Raw genomic sequence first — 23,074 nt, 5'->3', positions numbered from 1 at the left:
TAATACAAGGCATGGACAATCGTCTTGAAGAGTGCCTACACCACGACGGTAGGCACATCGAACATTTAGGCTGATGGGTTTACCAAACAGCCCTTTAATTTGTAGTGTGATGCCTTAGTTCCTAAGCTTAATCGTAGGTCTTTAACGTTTCAAAGTGCGTATCATTAAACGATATTCACTATGATACTTGTTGCACGTTCTCATTTGCATACAATGACACATGTCACACCCTGTATACGAGCTCGAAAATGTACTGCAGTGAAGTAGTTCGTCAGAGGTTTTGGGGGTTTTCCACAAAGGTAGGTGTTGCTCTGATCTCTTCCACACTGTATAATCTTTCATATTTAAAAAAATATTCAGGTAGTATTTATAAAATATTAATTAAAAGACGTAGTAATTGTCTAGATTAGTAAAATCCATTATCGGTAAGTGTACTCATACAAATGGCCATTTGTTTAAAGTTCCTTTATAGAAACTAGTTCAAAAGAAACGAAAATTATATTTATATTTCTCCTTTAATATCACAAAACGTTAACATTTCTATTTTGGAATAGAAAAACTTCGGGAATTATGCAAAGAAGGTGCCAATTTTGCTGTCAGAAAATAATAAAATTCATCTTCTTTTGAAACTTAACCTGAGAAATTTAAATTAAAGAATAGCTTGATATCTTTTCCAATGGATAATTGTTTGATATTGATATTTTCGTTTCATTGATTTTAAATAAATTGGTATTGACATCGGTTAATTTACGATATTGGCCAATTGATCATCACTAATAGTTTAAATAATTTCAATTAAACGGTTCAAAACCTTCAGGAAAAGCTTAGTTTTATAATGAATAAAATTCTAATTTTAAAGTAATAAATTAATTTATCGTAGGTAATTAATTTACTGCCTTAGTGTAATTTATGCTGAAATAAAATTATGCAATGAAAGAAGAAGTGACGTACATTTGGGTAAGTGTTTCGCGGGAGATTCAAATGTCGATTTGGGTTAAAGAAATAAGAGAATAATTTGAGATGGTGAAATGTTTGGCGGGAGATTCAAATGTCGATTTGGATTTGGGTTAGAGAATAAGGTTTTAAGCTCTCTCTCCTTATGGAACCAACCCTAATGTTTACATTTGGATTTGGGTATTTAATCATTGAAATTTTTAGAGAATAGTGTCCCTGGATACATTTCAAGTGTTCCGCTTATTTCCGCTCTCACGAATTTCCAGGAGGCTCAAAGTATTTGACTTATTTCCGCCCCAATTCAACCTTTTCTAGCTGTGATTTATTTCGTCGGTTTTATTTTAAGCAGGGACGGAAATAAGATAACTTTGAGACACTTATAGGGGTCACTGCCTCAATGGACCAATGTCCTATAAATTGATTGGGTGTGCAAAAATGTCCTGGTTGCTGGACCAGCTTGTTGAAATTTACCTTCATTTTCTCATAAATCAACCATATTATCTACGCAATATCTAACCATGGGTTTTTACGTAGCCTGGTGGCCTCTCCCTTTCCTTTATGGTTGACTCTTTACAATACTAAATAGCAGTCCTCCTTTACAAAATTGCACGGAGAAAAATATGAAAACCCCTCCTTCATGGAGATAGCAAAGAGGCCAAAATTATTTTGGTCAGTTAAAAGCATAAGTTTATCATGCCTCTTAAGTACACAAATATGGGTTACAACTGGGCATCTTCCGCAGGCTACTGTGAAGTCAGAACTCTTATAGCGTTAAGATCCGAAGAGAGAAAATTTTGAAATTCCTGTCGCGGTGCAGTCACCATACGGTCGAGACGATTACTAAATGGGCCACGTGAAAAAATCATCCAATGCAATAAAGGAGGTTTGTAAGTTTCGTATAGGCAATGGGGGGGCGCGAACGAATTTTACTTCAGCAACCCCAAAATCCCTCTATCTCATGAGATAGAGGCGGTTTCAGTCCTGAAACATTCTAAGGGATAAAAGAAACGCTAGTACAATTTTGTATTGAAGTTGAGGTGATAAATGATATGGAGAGAGTATAGGGTTTCATTTAAGGGAGCCAGACAAACACTGCCATTGGGGTGCTAGATGTATCTTGTAAACCATGCCGATTGCCGCGAATATCATAACTCTAAAATTGATAATTAAGTAGAAGCATAAGTGGGTCTTATAACAGCAAGTTATGAGTACGACCTAACATCGCTGTGCTTCAGAATTTTCTTTCACCATTGAAGGGAAAAGGGGAAAGGGTATATGCACAACGAACCGGCGAATTTGTGAACTAAACCTGAGGAATGATTTTGGGGCGAAAGAAATTTTTAATAAGCGGGGCAAGCAAACCAAAGAAAGTGGTAGCCAATAAGGGAAGGTTTGAGAGAGAAGAGCGTGGCTGGAAACAAGTTGTCCCCTATCTAATGCTCGGTGATAGCGGAGCCTGTGATAGCCAAAGTATTTCATATTTTTTGGATTTAAAAATAAATAGCGGTCTCAATTTATTTTCGCTCAATTTTAAAACCCTTATGGAAGTTCATTTGAATTCATTTCCACATGATCAAAACAGCCTTCATCATTGTTAATACATCTTTAATATAGCACTGAGTTTCCTTCGATTTAAAGGTTTTAGCAGGGCTAGTTGGACTAATTTACTACCAATTAAAAGGTAATGTGCAGCACTGTGTCTTCATAGAAGTCTGTTTTCGTGTTAAAGTTTCACAAAGTTTTGCAATAAATAAATAACGCGATAATAAAATTCACACTAAGCACGACACTGACGGTGGTCTGACACCTATTACCGGAATTTTCGAAAGTTAACGAAACCCCAGATCAGGGTTAATTGGCAAACTAAACTTGTAAAACTGAGCTATATATGATGGATTTCGATGTCTTGGAAGAAAGCGCTATTTACAAAATCATAACCTACGTCCAGTATTTGTATGGAGCTGTAATATGATCCATTTCGGAAATTGGGTTACGTTTGCTTCGCTCTTCCCAGTACGATACATCTCTCCCTGACATACGTCACTCTGAGAGGTAAAATGTTATGAAGACTAGTGCTCTCGTTTGAAAACTTCGTAGGTTTTTATGAAAATGAAAAAAATTAAACTTCTTTTAATTTTTTTTTATTTTTTTCTAAGAAGTATGACAGTGCAATCGTAACTTAAAAATATCTGCCTTAAAATAACAGCAATCAAATATAAATTTAAAATTAAGTTTATGGCGTGTTAACATCATAAACCGTTGTCGTCAAATCAAAGTCGTTGGAACTACAGGTTCCTGCAAAATAAAATTATATTAGAGTACGTTTTTCGGTATACAGAGCTTAAGGGGTAAATATAATTACCGAAATCATAAATATGTCGGTTGTATCCGTTACAATATGTCGTCTAGCGCCGATGTCCGAAATCAATATAGCAGATACGATAGACATGATGGACAAGAAGATTACACTAAGTAGTATGAAGGTCCATAGCCTGGAGCATTGGCATAAACGCAAAGATGCTTTGGGTTCCCCAGTGACCATATCAACGTAAAGCCATACGCGTGAAACATCCATGGTACTGGACTCCAATTGCTTCTTCGTTCCACTTTCGTTATTTAGTACGGTCAGCGACTTATCCAGTGAATCATTGCCCACTATGTTTCCATTCTCTTCAGTGTTTATGATTACATCCAGTGTTGCAGTTGAACAATTGAACTTAGAGTTTCTAAACCTCCTATTTTCGAGCATGCCCTCAATATTGGACGTTAATGAAGAACTACTTGCCGTTTTGGTTCTAGGCGTTTCGTTTGACCAGCAGGTGCTATCAGGTGTTTTTTCAAGATTGCCACATTCCTCTGGCTCGTCATCTAGGAGAATTGTAGTAAAGGAATCGCTTGTGTTCTTTTCCTCCGGAATCTTGGCTTGGGATATAGGGGTTTCAGAGTCGACTGACACTAACGTGTCATCATTTCCAAGTCGCGTGCTGGATTGGTCTCCTAATAGAGACAATAAATTGAGAACCCAGTTAAAGATAGAATGCACTTACCTACCAATCATCGTCGGACTATGTCTTTCTTCGTATCCTGAATTACCAACATCGTCATTTGCACACAGGGTCGACTACAAAAGTTTATAATTTTAATTTATTGAGAATAAAAATTTAAGTATAAATAGTTTATTAAGTATACGCACGGATACTTCCATTTGGACGTGAGTTTCAACTGACATGGTTCTTGTATAAAGTACAGCTTTAAAGTAAATTACTCTGAAGAAATCAGTACTGATTCTGGCAACATTTCATGCGTGAAAAGGCTTTTATACAATAATTCTTTGTAAGAAATCGACCGGGTCAGAGTGCAGGCAAGTTTCCTAGCAACGGGTTAAAAGATAAAAGGTAGATAAAAAGCAACCCGCTTGGTATCTGCGTGCGTTATTTTTTCTACAAATTATTTTTTAACCCTATATTTGGTCACGTGTCTCATACCCAGCTTCAAGTCTAGTTTTATTGAAACAGAACCATGGCGAGGTATATTTATACATACTTTGAATTATTGATTCTAACATAAGTTTATAAGATATTTCCATAAGAATTACCATGAGTTAATAATATGTTAGCTCCCTATAAGTTACTCAGGCAATTCATTTTTATACTCCAGCGTTTTCTACCGCGCCGCCGGCTTCCCAATTATATGCGACGCTCTGCGGCCGCCACATGAACGAAAATCTTATTTACTCTTCATTCCGGTTTTTCCACGGAAGCGCGTGTAGTGCAAGCTGGCCATTGATATCGGAGCTATTTAAGCAGCCAAATATTTCGCTCAGTAGCCTCGGTTAAGAAAACAGTTAACAGATCAGTGTATTGGATTTAGCTCAGTTGGATAATTTTCTGGTTTCAAGTCACAATAACAACTCTTAGCTTTAGAATTCTTTATCAATATCGGTAAATTGCATTGAGTTCCTGCATTTTTTTGTCTCAGTACTGACACAACGCCATGATTTAATGTTAAATTTTTAAAACATAAACATTCACGACTAAAACACTCCCTTGGGAAAAAGCAGCCGACGACTCGAGGTCGAGGAGCCGAACGAGCGGGATTTTTTTTCGTCAAGAGAGAGCGCAACATTCGGATTTTTTTCCCACGCGGGCGAAATGAGAAGAAATCGCTGGATACATTACGCCTATGGAGCCTGAGCAACTTATAGGGAGCTAACATATTATTAACTCATGGTATTACACATCCTATACTTCGTAATGCTAGAGACTTACTGAGAGCTAGTTCGAGAACGACTTGAGAATTGACTACTCTCGGTTTTGCTGTCGATTTAGTTTGTACTAAGAATTTGACAGTGCCTCATCAGGCAACGCTTTACGAGAATCTATGACGTTTCACCAACGTCACTTTATGACACTCTCAGTAATCAGTGACAAAACTGAGTTTTCTTATCATTTACTGTGAATAAATCGCCTTATTAACTATAAATTTTCCAAAATTAATAAAGAGGCATACACTATAATTCAAACGTCAACAATAGCTATGTTTAAAATGATGATGAATAACGTTTCTTAAAACGACCTAACTAGAATTAAGGTAAATTAAAGACGATTAAAATAATTAATATAATTAATATGAATTATTTTTATTTAATTATTTAAGAAAAACATCTTAATAGCGTCTCGACTCGTAGAGGTTTATTTTGGTTTTTTTAAATTAGGATTTTTATCATTTGGCTGTTTCCACAATCTCAAGTTGTATTTAAAATGTAGAGTAGTTGAAATTAAACGTTACTATTTCTTTAAATATTGCTAATGAGATAATTTTTGTTCCAAAGACAGCAAGTGGTAAATTTATAGGACCCAGAAAGTATTTGTTACTTAGTCATGGTTTGACACTAACGCTTTTGAAAACAATGCAAAATAATGAGAAAATATTTTTGGCAAAGGGATTTTTAGTGAAAAAAAAAGGACGCTTTCATTGAGTTAAAACTCGCAACTTTAAGAACATTTAGGGTGGTTCAAAAGAAGAATTTTCCTCACTGATCCAGGCACTCATAAAATTGTGTTTCAAATTACCTTGATCCTAGGAATTTCAATGAAATTATGATCATATTAGACATGAATCAAACAGGTGAAATATAATTTTAATTTTAAAAAATTCTCCATCCGTTTTTAATCTAATGTAGTTTCGTTATTCTTTGGATATAAATGTGATAAAAAGTTCAGTTGTAATCAAGTCATTTCGGTAAACGTATTAACAGCACGGGTACGTTGTTATATACTTCTAGTTTAAAACTAGGTTGTTGAGTATGTGTAAAGTATCTCGGCCCCATTTAGAACAGCGTTCTAGTAACAGCCACGTTTGCTATAGTCTAATATTGCTAGCCACTGTTAATTCGGATATGATTCATTTGTTATACTACACGTAGGTTATTCTTAAAGACTATGGTTGTGTACAAGGTGAAATCAGAGTCAAAACATCTTCTGGTATCATAGAGGGTTTCAATTACGTCGCACCGAACGGGAAGAGAGTAAATTGTTTCCTCGGGATACCCTTCGCTCAGCCACCTATTGGAGATTTGAGATTCAAGCCACCTATAGAAAAACATGCTTGGGAAACAGTGTACCAAGCAAAAAGGAAATCATTACCTTGCATTCAACAAGGCGAGAATCTTCAAGATAAGTACCCAGAATTTGATTTGTTTTTGCCCGAAGGCGTTAGAGATTCGGAGGATTGTTTATATCTGAATTTATGGGCTCCAGCCAATAAAATGGATAATTTAGCCGTCATGGTTTTCATACACGGAGGTGGCTACATTTATGGATCCGGGTCAGTACCATTGTATGATGGCGATATACTAGCAACCGAAGAGAATATTATTGTCATTAACTTTAACTACCGATTTTCCGTGTTTGGATTGCAATATTTAGGGAGCTCTGATGCACCAGGTAAAATTATTTATAACTTATTAATATTCCTAAATATTTCGCTGTTGAAAATTATTATAATGGAAACTAAAAAATCCTTCATAGTACACATTTGAAGAAAACATTAGCAAATCTTAAACTACGTACGACCATTAAATATTTAGAAGAGTCTTAGATTATTATTATCTCACAACCCATTGTATGATTTCCAATAATTTTAGACTCTTTATTTCCAAGTAAATAGCATTTAGGCCATAACTTAGGTCGAGACTTTAGTTATACCATAAGCTTATGATCTACCACTACGTAGCTATGTTTGCATGGGACCTGTAGAGTACAATTCTGTTCGCCTGCATTCCAAATTATGAGAGATTCTACCGTCGTGTAAGGTTTTCCTTTAGTGTACACTTAGTATTTAACAAGATAGTTGAGTAAAAAACCTCTCCTTAATCATTCGTCCTAACAACAGCTTGTTTCTCACTCTATGGCCATGGGCTTGTGACAAGATGTTACATTTAATAGATGATCACTTTATAACCATGGTGAAACACCAATAGTTGGAATGCATGCTTGTTATTATAATGAAGTAGCTAACTAGGCTTTCCGGATTGGCCTGGAAGTTTTTAGGGACTGGAAACCGGAAAGAATTTCCTGTGTATTTAGAAACTAATCACTAGATAATCTGTGCCCCCGGTATGAAATATATGTACGAAGTTGATCTCGTTTCAACATGGGTTTTCTCCCAGGCTAAGTTTATTAGTTTGATTTTCAACTCTTGGGTGACGTTTTAGTTGAGAACCATCATCTCCTTATGCGTGTGTATTCATTTTCTCCAAATGTACCTTCTTGATTTGTCTGACATTAACAATGTTTTGAAATCTACGTTTGATTCCAAATTAATTTAGCATTCTTTTTCACAGCTCATATCATGTCATTTTTATATTGAACAATAGGTAACGTCGCATTAATGGACCAAGCAATGGCCTTTCGGTGGGTGCAGAAGAATATTAAAGCATTCGGTGGTGATCCAAACAAAGTAACCATCTTCGGACAAAGTTCTGGAAGTTTTTTTGTCACTTTCCATACTATGTTACCTTCGTCTCAAGGCCTCTTTATTAGGGCCATTGCAGAAAGTGGAGTCAATTTCGAGGATTACAAGTCCTACCTTATGAAAAATGCATCACTAAACCTGTCCAAAGCAGTTGCGCAATCTGTTGGCTGCCAAACTGTAAGCACGGAAGCAATGGTCAAATGTTTAAGAATTAAGAGCTCGGAAGAACTTGTTAAAGCGGCTGTTGACAACAGTTTCACACCAAGGATAACAATTGATGGAAATTATGTCCCTATGACCCCAGTGGAATTAGTAAAGAATGGTTACCTAAATAATACTATCAACTTCATTGTGGGTTATACAACTGCAGAGGGCGTTACACCATCGTCGTCACTACCTCATAAGCCCGATTTTTACGTATCAGAAAACAAATTTACTAATATTCTTAGACTTCTGGTCTCTCGTGGTGACGAGTTAAGAGTTCAAAGGCTTAAGCAACTTTATAATAAGGTAGCTTATTCTGAAATTCCAAACTATAGACGACAACTCGTAGCATTGCTTTCGGACGAACCTCGAAGTTGCAAAACTAACGATTTCATAAACACAATAACATCCAATGGAAATATAGTTTATACGTATGTTTACACGCATGTGGCATCTGTTACTAAACTTTACTCTTGGCAAGAAGTTGCTCACTCGTACGAACTCTATTTTGTCTTTGGAAAACCGTTGAACCCTAAGAATGGCTACAACCTACATGATCAGCAATTTTCGGCGAGAATTATGCGATACTGGGCTAACTTTGCGAAATACGGGTAAAGATTATTCACTTATGAGCCTTCCGATATTAATAGCATCATATATACAGGGTGTTTTTGAAAAGTCTGACCAAATTTAGGTAGCGTGTTTTTGGAGTCACTCCGAGCGAAAAATTCCAAAGAACCATGTACCTAAATTACGCCATTTCAGAGCTTTCAAAAGTAGCCCCAGAATCAACAAACTGGTGAAACTTGTATTAGGGCTTGCTCATCGTGTTTTCGATAAAACGCTCAATTGCATAAGCCAACCGAAAGAAATGAGAGACTGAAAGTTTGGAAACAGAAGGGGGCGATTGTGTGTAGAAGTGTGCTGTCGCTAAGAAACATGTTTACATTTCATTAACACAGGTACTTTTTACCTCTCCGAGTGACGTATGTCACGGAGAGGTTCTAAAATCGACAGGCATGTCTGTGTGTGTGTGTCAGGCTGTTGTTATTGACTTACACCCCAGGGGACCGCGTTCGCAGTTTCCGAATCGAAGCAAATGTGTTCGCCATTTCCGGACCGCATTCACAGTTCCCGGAAAATTCAAAACTTGAGGCTATCCACAATTCAACTGGCCACTATTATTTCATCTGACTAGTCAATTGTCCATCCCACATGGACACCAGTCTGTACACCTGGCTTCTACACCACCATCTTCTGGTCATTGTTTTTGTCCATCCCACATGGACACCAGTCTGTACACCTGGCTTCTACACCACCATCTTCTGGTCATTGTTTTTGTCCATCCCACATGGACACCAGTCTGTACACCTGGCTTCTACACCACCATCTTCTGGTCATAGTTTTTGTCCATCCCACATGGACACCAGTCTGCACACCTGGCTTCTACTCCATCATCATCCTTAAGGTTAAGACATACGCGGCGATCGGCCAGGGTTACGAGAAACGTCCGGCCTCCCAATGGCGGGGCTTCCACCAAAGGTTCACGCAATTGCGCTGTTCTTATCCATAGCTGCGATTCGAAATCTTTATATACTACCTATTTGAATAAGGTGAAGCAACCGGCGTATGCTTCATTTTAAACGCCAATATTAGTCAAGTCTCTCAAGAATGTTTAATTGTTCTTTATCAAGACGATGTAACGCTCAATAAGGCGAACAACTAACGAAGAAAATATTTAATATTAATTATATTTATTTTAATATTTAAGATAATCTTGTTTCTAAACTCAAAATTAAAACGGAAAGAGTTAAAAAGCTGTCTATTTTTTGTCTGTGTGTGTCTGTCCGTTGTCACACTAGTGCGCCGAGTTAGCAGTTTGCTTTGTTTTGATGTGTTAAGAAATCCTACAGAACCTTAATATTCACTTTTTCATAATATAAAGTGAATATGTGGAAATCTTTTTCGTAATTACGATGCATTTAGTACTTTTGTAGCTTTAAAGCTCTGTTTCATTTTGATATTTCAAGGATGTTTTTAGTTTTGCCGCTCTTTAGAGCTGGAAAACTATTGTTCCGCCCTCTGTTGGCTGGTCGGCAGGTCGGTAGGTCGGCATGTCGGCTGGCTGGATTTTGGTGTGACCTGATGAGATTCGTCATAAATAAACTTTTTAAATTTCAAATTTCCCGCGAATTTTCGACTCGAAATTCATCCGTAGTTCACGCTACACCTCATAGGTGGCGTAACGTATTTAATTTCAATTGAAATTATTTTTCCCGTCGGTGCCGGGCTTCGAACCCGCCATGTCCCAATCCATACGAGACGTCAGTGAAGACGCCCGAGCGAGCGCGTTACCACGAAGCCACGCTTGCTTAGTACAAAACCCGAGTTAAGTTAGACTGTAGAGTAGAGAGAGGTAGAAGTTTGTGGATCCCCACCCACCCTCCCCTTCCCGACGCGCGGCAACCAGCTGCGGCTGGATTTTGTAAGTGGGAGAGGAGAGAGAGTAGAGAGAATGACTGCCTAGCGCCCGCCAATAATTTTTAGCAATGCGATTTAAATCAATGAAACATACTCATTTAAAGTTAAATAATTATAATTAGCTAATATGATTATTATATTTAAAAAAATTATATTATTTAAGTAATAAATTTAACGATAGTTGTTGAGAGATTCAATAGAGGGCAACATGAGATGTCATAAATAGACTGCGAAGTTTGCGAACTCCGTCTAGTTTGTTGTCTGCCTATTGCAAGGTGGATGATCGATGATTAGTTTAATCAGGTGTTTAAATGTAACTTGATTCCGGCGATACCATTAATGACAAACGCAATCAACATACTCATGGTTTAATTAAAGTTAATTAAATTGAATTGCTCAAAGATAATTATAAAATTAAATCAACAACTCAACTATCTGCTCAACGATAATTTGGCTAGTTTTTGTCAGATTTGCTGTTTATTTAAACGTAATTAAACAATGGTTAAATACTGCAGCGTGTATGGGTGTAAAAATAATGAGTGGTGTCCGCTTTCACCAATTTCCGCGCGACGTTAAATTGTCGAAACAATGGGATATAGCTTTAAAAATGGGTAAACCACACACCAAGTCCATGGTTGTCTGCTCCCTTCATTCCGAAATATGAACATTCAGGTATGTTTTAAGCGTATAATATTAATTTAAAACCAATTATAATTAGAGTTATTATTGTAGATAAGTTAAGTTACCCTCCCAGACTTGGACCTTTGGCTGTTCCTTCCAAAAAACTCCCGTTAAGGAAACATGATCAACAATAGTTCAAGGCTAATGGGAGATTGGAAAGACTGAAAAAAAAGGAATCAGCTCTCACAATCTCCAACTTTGCATGCAAGTGAAACAGCTGAAATAAATGGACCAGCAGACGCAGAAATTCTGGCTGAAAGATTGGGGATTGATACGGTTCAACAAACTACCGAGGAAACTACGACCGACAAATGCACCACTCCAAACCCCAATGATAAATCAGGGTTGCCACGGGTCAGGGAATTTGAAAATGGGCCAAAAAGGTTTCAGACCTCAAATCATTTTAAATTAACTTTTACGCAGTTCCCAAGCTTGTTAAAACCCGTGAAAAAAAATGCAAATGAATAATGCACCCAAGACTCGTGAAAATTTGTAAAACAATTTTATTTAATAAATTTGTAAGATTCTATCACATTTTAAGGAACTTAAAAATATCACTTCAGCCTTATTTGCGCCATTATTTTTCCATTTCAAATAATTTGGAATGTAGTAATTAAAATAAGCAAAAAAACCTTTTGAAATAAGTAATTTGTAATCTTGGTTAATTGATTGTTAATAAATTTTTGGTCTTTAGGCACATATAACAAAACAGTCATCTTCCAGTTTGAATAAATTACATAATGACAACTTTGAAGTCCTAAAAGGGCCAAACTAAGTTGCACTTGCCCATAATACATTTGTTTGGGTTTCAAAGAAAATGTTCTGTCCTTCTTGATTACGTAAGGAGTTTTCTTGAGGACTGTTTCTAAGTTTCCTTTTTCACCAATGACTGGACACTTCATTTCGACCAAATTATCGTTGACTAGACCGTCAGGGGAACACCCCAAGAATCGATAAGAAGGGTTGACTTCAAACCAATCTTCGTTACTTTTAAATTAGACTCTTTTTTAAAGCAACAAGAGTTTTTTTCGTTTATAATTCCATACTGTGTGAATTCATTTCCTTTAAAGTTTGACTGAAGAGCTTTTCGAATTTTTTCAGTAGGATCTTTTGGAAAATATGTGTAATGCTCGTAGCAATTTTGACAAGAGAGAGAGCAACAGGTACTAAACAAAACAAAACAGTATGACCAATTTTATACTCGTGTTATGACCAAGGCTTAAGAGTTTACATAACTAATCTGGTTAATATTAGGGTGATTAGGTTTTCAACACTTACCATTTTTGAAAATATTCTCTTCTGAAAATTGTGGTTCATTCATTGCAAAAAATTTCGAGTACTAATTTTCATTTGGCACTTAATTATAAGTTTAAACGTCACATACACTGCCGTTGATGCTACAGGTCTCAGGCCTGCCATTTTTGTTTCACCTAGATCAAGCTTCGCGTTTTCTCCGGACGATGGCACTAGTGAAACTTTTCGTTCTAGGCGCGGAATCTGAGAAAAATTTCCTCACTAAGTTTTTACTTTCGCGAGTTTTAGAGGTTCGGAAAAGTATTGGTCCGACCCTGGCTGGCAGGCTGGGCGTCCCGTCAACCCATTTTTAGTTCTAAAATTGTTTTATACTAAATTAAAATATATAAAATTGTTTTTAAATTAACTTTTTTGGCACAAATATTATGAGATTTTTGTAAGTTTTTTCGGTTCCAGCTTCTCTGATTAATTAACGCTTAGTACATCATAAACAAAAATGATCTTTATCTCCACCATCCGTTTCCGTGTCCCGTCTAGCGTTGTTCTTTAGGGCTTATGCAAATTACTTCATTTCTATTGCTTCAAGTTTCAAGAGAACATGACTCGGGGCTAATTCTAAGCGCTTGTTGCATATTGCATATTGCATAAGCGTGCAATCAATGAATAATTTTAGTACCCAAACGCATCAATTATCCCACAAATATTAGGTTTGCAACAAAAATATCAAGAAAATTGTTCCATTTCATAGGACAGAAGTTGGTTATTTACTTGTTTCATAATCTATAACCCAAAATCAAGCTAGATTATTTTTATTCATAATTGGAATGATATTTGATATTTAAAAGAAAAAAATAACCGTAAAGTATATAGGCCGGGGTCACCTTACAATAAATTTAGCTAGCCAAGGCAAAACGTTAATATGGCCGGGGCCATCTTGTTTAATATTGTTATTTGAAATGGATGTTTATATATTACTTAAGCTATACTACATCTGTTTATAGCATAATCCTTTCTATAGTGATTTCAAAAAGAACGCAACGACATTGGTCAATTCAACTTTTATTTGTCAATAGGCCTAGTGAACCAAAACGTAAACGCTTGGGTTTGGTTTTCGTTTCTGTAATGCAGAGACATTAACGGTTCAGAGTGAGCCGAAAGTAAAACACACTTTTAAATAATTAGGCTTAGATTTTATAATCATGGTGGATATCTGGGCCGCGTTCAGCAGAGCTCAGCGCTGTTAGCAGTGTCCTACAGGACGGGATTTTGCGTTTGAATTTGACGTCACGGTGCTCAGCGCTGAGCCAGCGCGGTCTTCAAAGCAAAATAGTCGGGTTTTTGGAAAACGTGACGTAAAACGCGTAGTTCTCAGCTTGGCGAAAAAACATGGAGGAATTAATACAAATAGCTCTTGCTGATTCTGATGGGACTATAGCTATTTAATTGGCGTGAAACCATTTGATGACGCGAGAATTTTAAGAGACATGTTACTTTCTAATTTTAATTATAAAAGACGTTGTTATCTATCTCTTTAAATATGTTATCATACAATTTTTGTTAAGCCTTGGTACCTTGCACGCTTTATTGCGCTAGCGTAATTTTTAAAACACCGATGACCGGAGAAAAGCTATGACGACAGATCTCACCGGTAACCGTTTTCCAAAATCCGCTGTCATTTTGGTGAGCTCTGCTGGACGCAGCCCAGACCAGTGAAAGGTCTGATCGTAATCGGATTATAGCTTCGTGTTTTCATGCTATTTATGGTGCGCATTTACTTCCAGTGTGTTTAGCCACAAATAAGCTTTGGTGTTATGTAACGTTAACAGTCATGTTGACAAACTAAGAAAATCGTTGAGGTGAAACGAGAGGATAGTGTTTACATGGCAACCCTGTTGTGAATATGGCTTTGAACATAGAGGGTATACAGTTGAGCAGTAGAAAATTCGGCCTTTACAAGACGTAAAGGTAATATCCCTCCAAAGTTTTAGGTCTTCATTTCCCGTTTTTCCCCCATCGGATGATTTTAATGTGTACAAGTATATCCTTATTGGATGTAAAATGTCGTCTGATTTACAGTATATTTGCTATGCTTTGTATACTGCTTTAATATTTCATAAATTTTAACTTCATTATTTGTTCTTAAAAAAAGAAACATTTCCATATCTGGGTAGGTAAGTTTGTAAGTAGTCCTCCTCGGAGAGGTAATATTTTGGTTTTCCCAACTTGTAATTATTATTAACACAGGTACCTTTAATGTTTATTACCACAGGTACATTTAATTCTTATTAACACAGGTACATTTAATTCTTATTAACACAGGTACATTTAATTCTTATTAACACCGGTTGTACAGAGAGCTTGAAATGCAGTTTACAAGAATTGTTCAAAGTGTTCACTATTAACGTTTATGCAAACTTGGGCACGTCTTGTAAAAGATGTCAGGCATGTTTCGGATACTCTCACATCCGTCAATTATGCGTTGTCTCAGGTCTTGGACATCACGGACTTCGGTGCGGTAGATCAAGTCTTTGAGATGTCCCCAAAGAAAAAATCGCGCGGATTTAAATCCGGAGATCTAGCTGGCCACTCAACAGGTCCACCTCGACCAACCCACCTCCCGGGGAACGTGGCATCAAGATGGGCTCTAACTTGACGACTTTGCAGCTACATTTATTTTCAAGCAAATTGGTTTAAAAAATTAAGTCGAATTGGTATTTAAATAAACGTCTTGTACTTTTTAAGCGCACTTTTAGAATAACGTTATCTAAGTATGGTGTATTATTCAAATGCTGAGTACTTGGATATGCATCTGATGTATGGACGGGCTCATGGGAATTCGCGGGAAGCTAGGAGCTCCGAGCTTGTACCAAGGGATGTTCCCTCGACGAGAGCTACCAAATCGCCAAACATTCACGGCTGTTGACAGACGCTTAAGGGAAACCGGAAAATTACAACCCGAAGGACCCCAAGCACGAGACGTTCCCGACGTCATCGAAGAACAAGTACTAACTATTATCGAGGATGATCCTTCAACCAGCACCAGGAGGGCTGGTCGCCAATTGGGCGTCAACCATGTTCTTGTTTGGAAGATCCTTCGCGGACACCAGTACCATCCATATCATTTGCAGAAGATTCAGTCGTTAAACGAAGCAGACTATCCGAGACGACTAGGATTTTGTCAGTGGTTTTTGGCCCGGGTGATCGACTTAGAATTCCCACGAACTCTGTTAGTGTCTGACGAGTCCAATTTTACCCGTGACGGCATACTGAACTTGCATAATCATCATGAGTGGAGGCAACAAAACCCCCACGCTACTAGCGTATATAAGGTCACACTAAGTACAGTTTAGTCTAAACGTATGGTGCGGGATTGTCGGCGATAATTTGATTGGACCCGTCTTTCTACAACCAAGACTAAATGGTGAGGCGTATTTGAACTTCCTACAAAATGATTTACCAGACCTACTGGACGACCTACCATTAAGATTGCATCAACGAATGTGGTTCATGCACAACGGGACGCCACCACATTTCAGTCGTCAAGTTAGAGCCCATCTTGATGCCACGTTCCCCGGGAGGTGGGTAGGTCGAGGTGGACCTGTTGAGTGGAAAGCTAGATCTCCGGATTTAAATCCGTGCGATTTTTTTCTATGGGGACTTCTCAAAGACTTTATCTACCGCACCGAAGTCCATGATGTCCAAGATCTGAGACAACGCATAATTGACGGATGTGAGAGTATCCGAAACACACACCGTGTTCGAGAATCCTTTACAAAACGTGCCCAAGTTTGCATAAACGTTAATGGTGAGCACTTTGAACAATTCTTGTAAACTGCATTTCAAGCTCTCTGTACAACCTGTGTTAATAAGAATTAAATGCACCTGTGTTAATAAGAATTAAATGCACCTGTGTTAATAAGAATTAAATGCACCTGTGTTAATAAGAATTAAATGTACCTGTGGTAATAAATATTAAAGGTACCTGTGTTAATAATAATTAAAAGTACCTGTGTTAATGACCATTAAGCTGGATTTCTACTCGGCAGAAAATTACGACGGAAACACGGCGTTACTGGTTTCGACGGAAATATTTTACGTCGGGCTCGACAGAATTGCCGCTCGGTTCGTTTCGGTCTGACTTAAAACGTGTTCTATTTTTACCGTCATAGTCGACTTAAAAAACATCGTTCAGCCAATGAGAAATCGAGAATTCTAATACGTCAGAGAGTCGCGCGCAACAGCAAATTCCCCAGTTTGGTGGATTTTCTGGGTGCCATTTTATTTTTGGGCCTCGGCCACGATAAACCTCGCTAATAGCTATTCGCTTTCGCACTTTCTGAAAAACTATGCCCCCTCGTAAAGGCAGCAAAGCTGCTACGGAATCAAAAAAAAAGATTAAAAGTAGATAAAGAAATGTTTATAGAAGAAGTTAGAAAATACTCTTATTTATATGACTTAAGTCATAAAGACTACAAAGATACGTTATTGAAGGAGGATAGATGGGCCTCAATTGGAGCCCTTTTCCACATTAATGGTACGTTCTCTTTACATATTTTAAATTTCTTTGGTCTAAATGTATTGCTATATATTAGATGTGTTGAGGCATACAACACTTGGAAAGCCATAAGAGACCGCTACACTAAAGAGAAGAAAACCATTTGCGACAGCAAACGAAGCGGAGCTGGAGCGGATGAAGTTGTCTGTCCCAAATGGACTTTATTTAAAACGCTGGATGCCTTTTTAAAGACAACTATCAAACCCAAGGAGTAAGCCCTAGGGGCCTAGGCCTATAAGTTTATAACACATTATTTTAACCGATCTGCTTGCGAATAATTTGAAATTAATTATAAAGAACCTCAAGTAACATGGAACTACCAGAGTCGCAGACTAGCATTTTGGAAAGCTCTACCCAGGATGAGGAAAGTGCTAATACTGCAACAATAATATTTGAAAACATGATGAATCCTTCATCAGTTGTATTGTAAAGTTTTTGAAGTTGCAGTAGGACAAAGTATAATTAATTATATTATTTTGTTATTGTTAGAAATAATTTGTCAGATGATAATGAAGACAGTGGGTCTCAAACAAAAACAGACTCTTCTGAAGCCTCCCGTTCTACCACACCAGGGTCTTCGCGTGATGGAATGACTGAAAACAATCCTGGGCCTTCGAGGAAACGAAAGAAAAGTGATATTTTAGACAACAAGTTTGAAAAAATGATGGATATCTCAGAGAAGACCCTGTTAACGCAGATAGCGTCAATAAAAAACAAAGACAAGGACGAAATATATCATTATTTTACAAGTTTAATGGGACGATTAAGAAAATTGGATGCCAGAAATCAAATTGAAGCGCGTCATAAAATTGAAATATTTTTTATGAATTGGATAAAGAATAAAAACTTTCATTTTGAACCTCTTGTTACTCTATCCATTTGCCATGAAACTTGCCTTCATTACAAAAATAACTAGCTAATGTGTCTCTCATTCTACCAACACTAACTGAGTGACGATTATTACGATAAAGATTTCCACAAGGTATGATAGCATTTTCAGGTCCTACTTCTTTCCGCCAAAGTCCATCCAAAACCATTCCATCATTTCCCTCTCGATCAACATAATTTGAGGATGGTAAATACAGTTTCTCCTCATCTCTTTTAAAAGCTTCTTTCGTAATTATAAAAATTATGGAGGCACACAGTCGCTTTGATAATATTGTCAATATTCTCAGGTTTCCCTTGAATTGTTTTATGAAATATTCGCCACCGAGCAACATATATCCCGAAAGTATTTTCAATAACTCGGCGACCTCGGCATAATCGATAATTAAAAATCCTTTGAGATAATGTTAATCCTCTTCTTGGGTAGGGTCTCATTATATGTTTGTTTAAGGGGAAAGCTTCGTCAGCTGCGATGTAATATTGAAAACCTTGGATTGAATTTGGAAGATACGATGGATCAGGAAGAGACAATAATCCTTCGTTAAGCTTCCTTCCAAACTTTGAGCGGGAAAATACCCCGCCATCGCTTGGGCTTCCGAACGCTCCAACATCTACAATTGTAAATTTATATTCAGCATCACAAAGTGCCAAAAGTATGATACTAAAATATCCCTTGTAGTTGTAGAATCGCGAACCACTTTTAGCTGGGCATCGTATGTTTATGTGTTTCCCGTCCAGGGCTCCGATACAATGAGGGAGGTTCCAAGTTCTCTGGAATTCTTTACTTATCGCGAGCCATTCTTTAGCTGTGGTTGGTAGTCTTAAATAAATTGGCGAAAGAACTGTCCATATTGCCTCACAAGTTTCTTTGATAATATTGCTCACAGTAGTTGCTCCTAATCTGTATGCAAAAGACAGGCTAATTTGCATATCCCCGCTCGCTAAATACCTTTAGAAAATTACATATAAGTATAGCTGTAAACCAAGACAACAAAAAAAAAATCTAACCGTAAAGTTAACGATAACTTTTCTTCCGGAGACACTGATTTACGAAACCTCGAATCTGCCTTGTGGTCATGAGTGGCCTAATTAATTCTAAAATTTCATCAAACTCCATTTTGTTCAATCGAAAAAATCTGCAAGAAAATTGTATAAAGTCAGAAAAAAAATACCTGAAAATTTCATTACATTAGGTTTACATACTGAAAATGTTTTTCATCATCCATTTGTCGCATTTCAGAAACCAAAGTTTGTTGGTAACCAAATTGTTGCCGTTTTCGAAAAATATCTCTAACCCAGAAACGTCTTTTCATACCATCCTTATAATTTTTGTAGCATAAGTAAGTCAATAAACTATAATTAAACACACATAACGTACTTAAAATATCACTAGCAAACTCGGAGCCCTCCATATTTCTTTTTTGTTTAGTTAACAGCTGTATGCAAATTACTATACTATTGACGCGCCATCTATACATTTTACGTTCGATAATCATCACGTGACCTACTGAGTTTCCGCTACCGAATATATTCGGTTTGAAGTGAAAACTCACTACCGTCGATGGTGGGCGTAAAAAAAAAATTCAAACCGCTGGCGCCGTGTTTCCGTCGTAATTTTCTGCCGAGTAGAAATGCAGCTTCATTTCTTTCGGTTGGCAATTGAGCGTATTATCGAAAACAAGATGAGCAATCCATAATACAAGTTTCACAATTTTGTTGATTTTGGGGCTACTTTTGAAAGCTCATAACTCAGAAATGGCGTAATTTAGGTACATGGTTCTTTGGAATTTTTCACTCGGAGTGACTCCAAGAACACGCTACCAAAATTTGGCCAGACTGTTCAAAACACCCTGTATATATATAGTATTTTATACAAGAGAACACAGGGAGGCACTAGACGCTTTTCACCTCTCCGATGACGTCACGAAGAGGTATTACACTGGTCGTGCCGGGGTGTAAATTTTCAAAAATTGTTAAAGAGGCATAAGCTTGAATTCAAACGTCAACAAAAGCTATATGTTTAAACGGATTTTAGGAATAAAGTTTCTTAAAACGATTTAACTAGAATTAAGGTAAACTAGTGACGATTAAAATAATTAATATAAATTATATTTATTTAATTATATAAGAAAAACCTCTTGATTGCATCTCGACTCGAAGAGGTTTATTTTGGTTTCCCAACTTGTCGTTATATTTACAGATAGAGATGAAATTGTGGGCATGGGCCAATAGTTATTTTTCCTTATCGATTCGACTATCGAGTGTCTAAATTTGCCACATCAATTATCGGTTAGAGTATCGTTCCCTGGTATACAGGCTCAGGACATTTTTAAAATTTTCAATTATTGAACGAGTACTCGACAACTATACTCGACGAGTATTCTAATTAAAGTTATCTTAACTAGTATTTATCGAATATTATTATCTTTATTAGTAAAACTATAAACATTGATTATCAGTACGCGTACTTGTATCTAAGACCATTAAACACAGATGGACTAGAATGATAAGCTATAACCCCTATCTTCAAACTTCAGCGCGTATCGTCGCCCCTGGCGGGAGAGTCCCGAAACTTTCCAAAGCGAGAAGCTCGAGACGCGTATAGGATTCCCGCGCTTTTTTCCTCACGTCATAGAGATGTCATCAAACGGGCTAAAAAGCTCGACAAGACAAAATTATTGATATATCGAAACTGAGTTTTCGTGATTTTTCAATGGATTTTAAAAATAGAAACTTTGGTTCAGTTATATTAAAACTCGATATCTTGAAACGAAAAATAAGCATTTAATTAGTCTTAAAAACGACGACTTCTGCGCTGCCATCGGTTTAGTGGCGTCTGCTAAATCGAACCACTTACCCCTACGGGACTGGTTAAATTCTCGCAGGCTGAGATAGCAGACGACACTAAACCAATGGCGGCAAAGCAATAGAGCTCGTATATTCTATCCATTATCCACAAATTGGTGGATAACCGATTATTTATAAACGAAGTTATGGATATAATTAGATTTAACATGCAAGTTATGTGGATAATCTTCGAGTATGGATAAAGATAAAATAAAATAACGTGGATAATGGATAGATAATGCCGAGCCCTTGGCCGAGCTCTACACAGCAGTCCTCGTTTATTTTATAAGGCTAATTAAATGCTAATTATTTTGTAATAAGAGATCATTTATTTTTTTAATATTTTTCCTTTCATATTTAGAGAAAGGTCGTTCTTTTAAGGTATAATGTTATGTTATCTGATTTTTCATTTAATTAAATGTTCATACTGAGTACAACGTTTAGACGGGCTAATCACTCTCAGATTCACAGTTCACGGGGTACTCATATAGACCACTTCGATGTAACTAAGAGGGAAGGACACGGGTTCTAAACCTTGCCTTCCATCGCTTTTGGCGCCTGCGCTGTAGGCTTGTGAGATCATGAGATTGAGCATACTGCGACGACAAGGGATCAGTCCCTTGTATGTTCCGAAACATCGAAATGGTTTAATAATTTTAGAGCTATTAAGATTTCTAAGATTACGCGGTAATCGCTTTAGTGCAGACATGAAACGACATCTAGTTTGCTAGGGAAGAGATGCCTAAGTATTCGCGCCCCATAGTCCCAGTCCCCCTTTCAAAATACAAGTGGCCGGGCTATTTCGCCTATCAGTCGGAAAATACGTAATTTCCATCATTCGTGTCGCGCTGACGTGAGTTTTCAAGAATCCATGAGATGCTGGTTGTAATTTAACGGCGGGGATTAACTCCGGCCTAAGTTTGGACTGAAGATAAAGCCAGAAATGTGGCGAATTTATACCTTCTCCCTAGTAAACTAGATATCGCTTCTTGGTGCAGTCAAATGTAGAGCATTTACATAAATAGTGCTTTAGGGTTTTTTTATGAAAGCTTCCTCACACCTCAGCTCACACGGTAGCATCTCTTATCGTTTCAATGTATTAATTAGGCTGCCGGAAATGTCCGAAGCTGTACGAAATCTGAAAATAGCATAAGTCCATCAAATGAAACTTTCACTGCAGTTCTCCAAATAAAGGACACGAACAATTCTTCAACGGCAGTTCTTATTGGCCAATTTACACCAACGAAAACAAGGAGAAATATATTTTGGATATTAATAGCACCACAGTAAATGGACTTAACACGGAACGATGTTCGTTGCTACAAGAGAACTCGTACTTGGATTTAGTGTTGGCATCTCAGTTTACTTAAGAAATAGTTAAAGAATAATATACGAATAGCAGAAAAGGGACGCTATATTGCCCTTCAGGACATTTTTGTTATGTTCCGCCGCATTTTGAAAAGATGGTTGCTTGTTCAACTCAAAAAGCCATAAACTTATCATTTACTAAACTAATCAATCTCCTTATATGTATACCTTAAATTTACAAAAATTGTGAAGTTGGTGTTCGCTAGAAATCAAACGTTAACCTATATTTTAGACGTAACGTTCCTTAAAACGTCTTAACTAGAACTAAGGTAAATTACTGACTATTAAAATAATTGATATCAATTATATTTATTAAATTATTTAAGTAAAACCTCTTAATTGGGTAGATAGCCCTCGTCTTGACTCTGAGAGGTTTATTTTGGTTTCCCAACTTGTTTACTTTTTCCGATTCGTGGAATATTTTACTCGTTTTAATTTTCCGGAAAATTAAGAAACCTAGAATAAACGAACATGGTTTTAATTTAAACATCATCTGAAATCCCAAGTGCATTGTTTACGAGTGGTATAACGAAAAAAACTTTGAGATTAAATTCAAATAATTTAAGTCCAGATACTCAATCAAATTTGAGAATAATCAGCATTTATGTGTTTTCCAAGCCTGAAATATTTTGACTAAGTAATAAAAATTTTCCGCGATCTATCTAGGAACTTTGAACAGAGAGTTCAAAGCTTAATGTATCGACTGCGTCGTAAATAAACTGATTAAGGCTAGAAAAACCATTACTAATCGAAAAATATCGTATTCTAAAAATTCTGCTCAGAAGTCATGTTGTATAACAGTTAATTTCACGCAACACTAACTGTAATATAATGGCAATGAAATTAGGATATTTTTGAAAATTCGAAACT

At 36.9% G+C, this 23,074-nt stretch overlaps 3 protein-coding genes across 3 annotated transcripts; 2 read left to right on the top strand and 1 right to left on the bottom strand.

Annotated features, from left to right (window-relative positions):
• Positions 1–3,085: 3,085 nt before the first annotated feature.
• Positions 3,086–5,187, bottom strand: LOC149682635 (uncharacterized). The gene is made up of 5 exons (XM_089834413.1): positions 4,440–5,187; positions 4,148–4,267; positions 4,006–4,075; positions 3,317–3,951; positions 3,086–3,249 (listed from the first exon to the last, which is right to left on the bottom strand). Exons 2-5 carry the CDS (start codon positions 4,181–4,183, stop codon positions 3,220–3,222), a joined length of 771 nt encoding a protein of 256 aa, XP_089690539.1. The 5' UTR covers positions 4,184–4,267; positions 4,440–5,187; the 3' UTR covers positions 3,086–3,219.
• Positions 5,188–6,068: 881 nt separating this feature from the next.
• On the top strand, positions 6,069–22,512 carry LOC149682633 (cholinesterase-like). Its single transcript, XM_089834205.1, has 5 exons — positions 6,069–6,081; positions 6,137–6,216; positions 6,380–6,899; positions 7,832–8,744; positions 22,017–22,512. The coding sequence occupies exons 1-5, from the start codon at positions 6,069–6,071 to the stop codon at positions 22,204–22,206; spliced, it is 1,716 nt and encodes a 571-aa protein (XP_089690331.1). The 3' UTR covers positions 22,207–22,512.
• Positions 16,963–18,156, top strand: LOC149682634 (uncharacterized). Its single transcript, XM_089834166.1, has 3 exons — positions 16,963–17,315; positions 17,402–17,530; positions 17,594–18,156. Exons 1-3 carry the CDS (start codon positions 16,963–16,965, stop codon positions 18,018–18,020), a joined length of 909 nt encoding a protein of 302 aa, XP_089690292.1. The 3' UTR covers positions 18,021–18,156.
• Positions 22,513–23,074: the final 562 nt, after the last annotated feature.

Source organism: Phalangium opilio, unplaced genomic scaffold (genome assembly GCF_054372755.1).
Source record: "Phalangium opilio isolate 3A_F unplaced genomic scaffold, DU_Popi_V2 ptg000038l_1, whole genome shotgun sequence".
NCBI lineage: Eukaryota > Metazoa > Arthropoda > Arachnida > Opiliones > Phalangiidae > Phalangium > Phalangium opilio.
This window is presented reverse-complemented; position numbering and strand designations above follow the sequence as displayed.

Bases quoted from the DNA above. Each gene is read 5' to 3' on its own strand.
- LOC149682635 (XM_089834413.1), bottom strand. From the start codon at position 4,183: ATGTCAGTTGAAACTCACGTCCAAATGGAAGTATCC. The intron at 4,076-4,147 runs GTGCGTATACTT...AAACTTTTGTAG, and splicing joins ACGTCCAAATGGAAGTATCC to TCGACCCTGTGTGCAAATGA. The intron at 3,250-3,316 runs GTAATTATATTT...TTTATTTTGCAG, and splicing joins CCGACATATTTATGATTTCG to GAACCTGTAGTTCCAACGAC.
- LOC149682633 (XM_089834205.1), top strand. The intron at 6,217-6,379 runs GTACGTTGTTAT...TACTACACGTAG, and splicing joins TAAACGTATTAACAGCACGG to GTTATTCTTAAAGACTATGG. The intron at 8,745-22,016 runs GTAAAGATTATT...CTTTCACTGCAG, and splicing joins GCTAACTTTGCGAAATACGG to TTCTCCAAATAAAGGACACG.
- LOC149682634 (XM_089834166.1), top strand. From the start codon at position 16,963: ATGTTTATAGAAGAAGTTAGAAAATACTCTTATTTATATGACTTAAGT. The intron at 17,316-17,401 runs GTAAGCCCTAGG...TTAATTATAAAG, and splicing joins ACAACTATCAAACCCAAGGA to AACCTCAAGTAACATGGAAC. The intron at 17,531-17,593 runs GTAAAGTTTTTG...TGTTATTGTTAG, and splicing joins AATCCTTCATCAGTTGTATT to AAATAATTTGTCAGATGATA.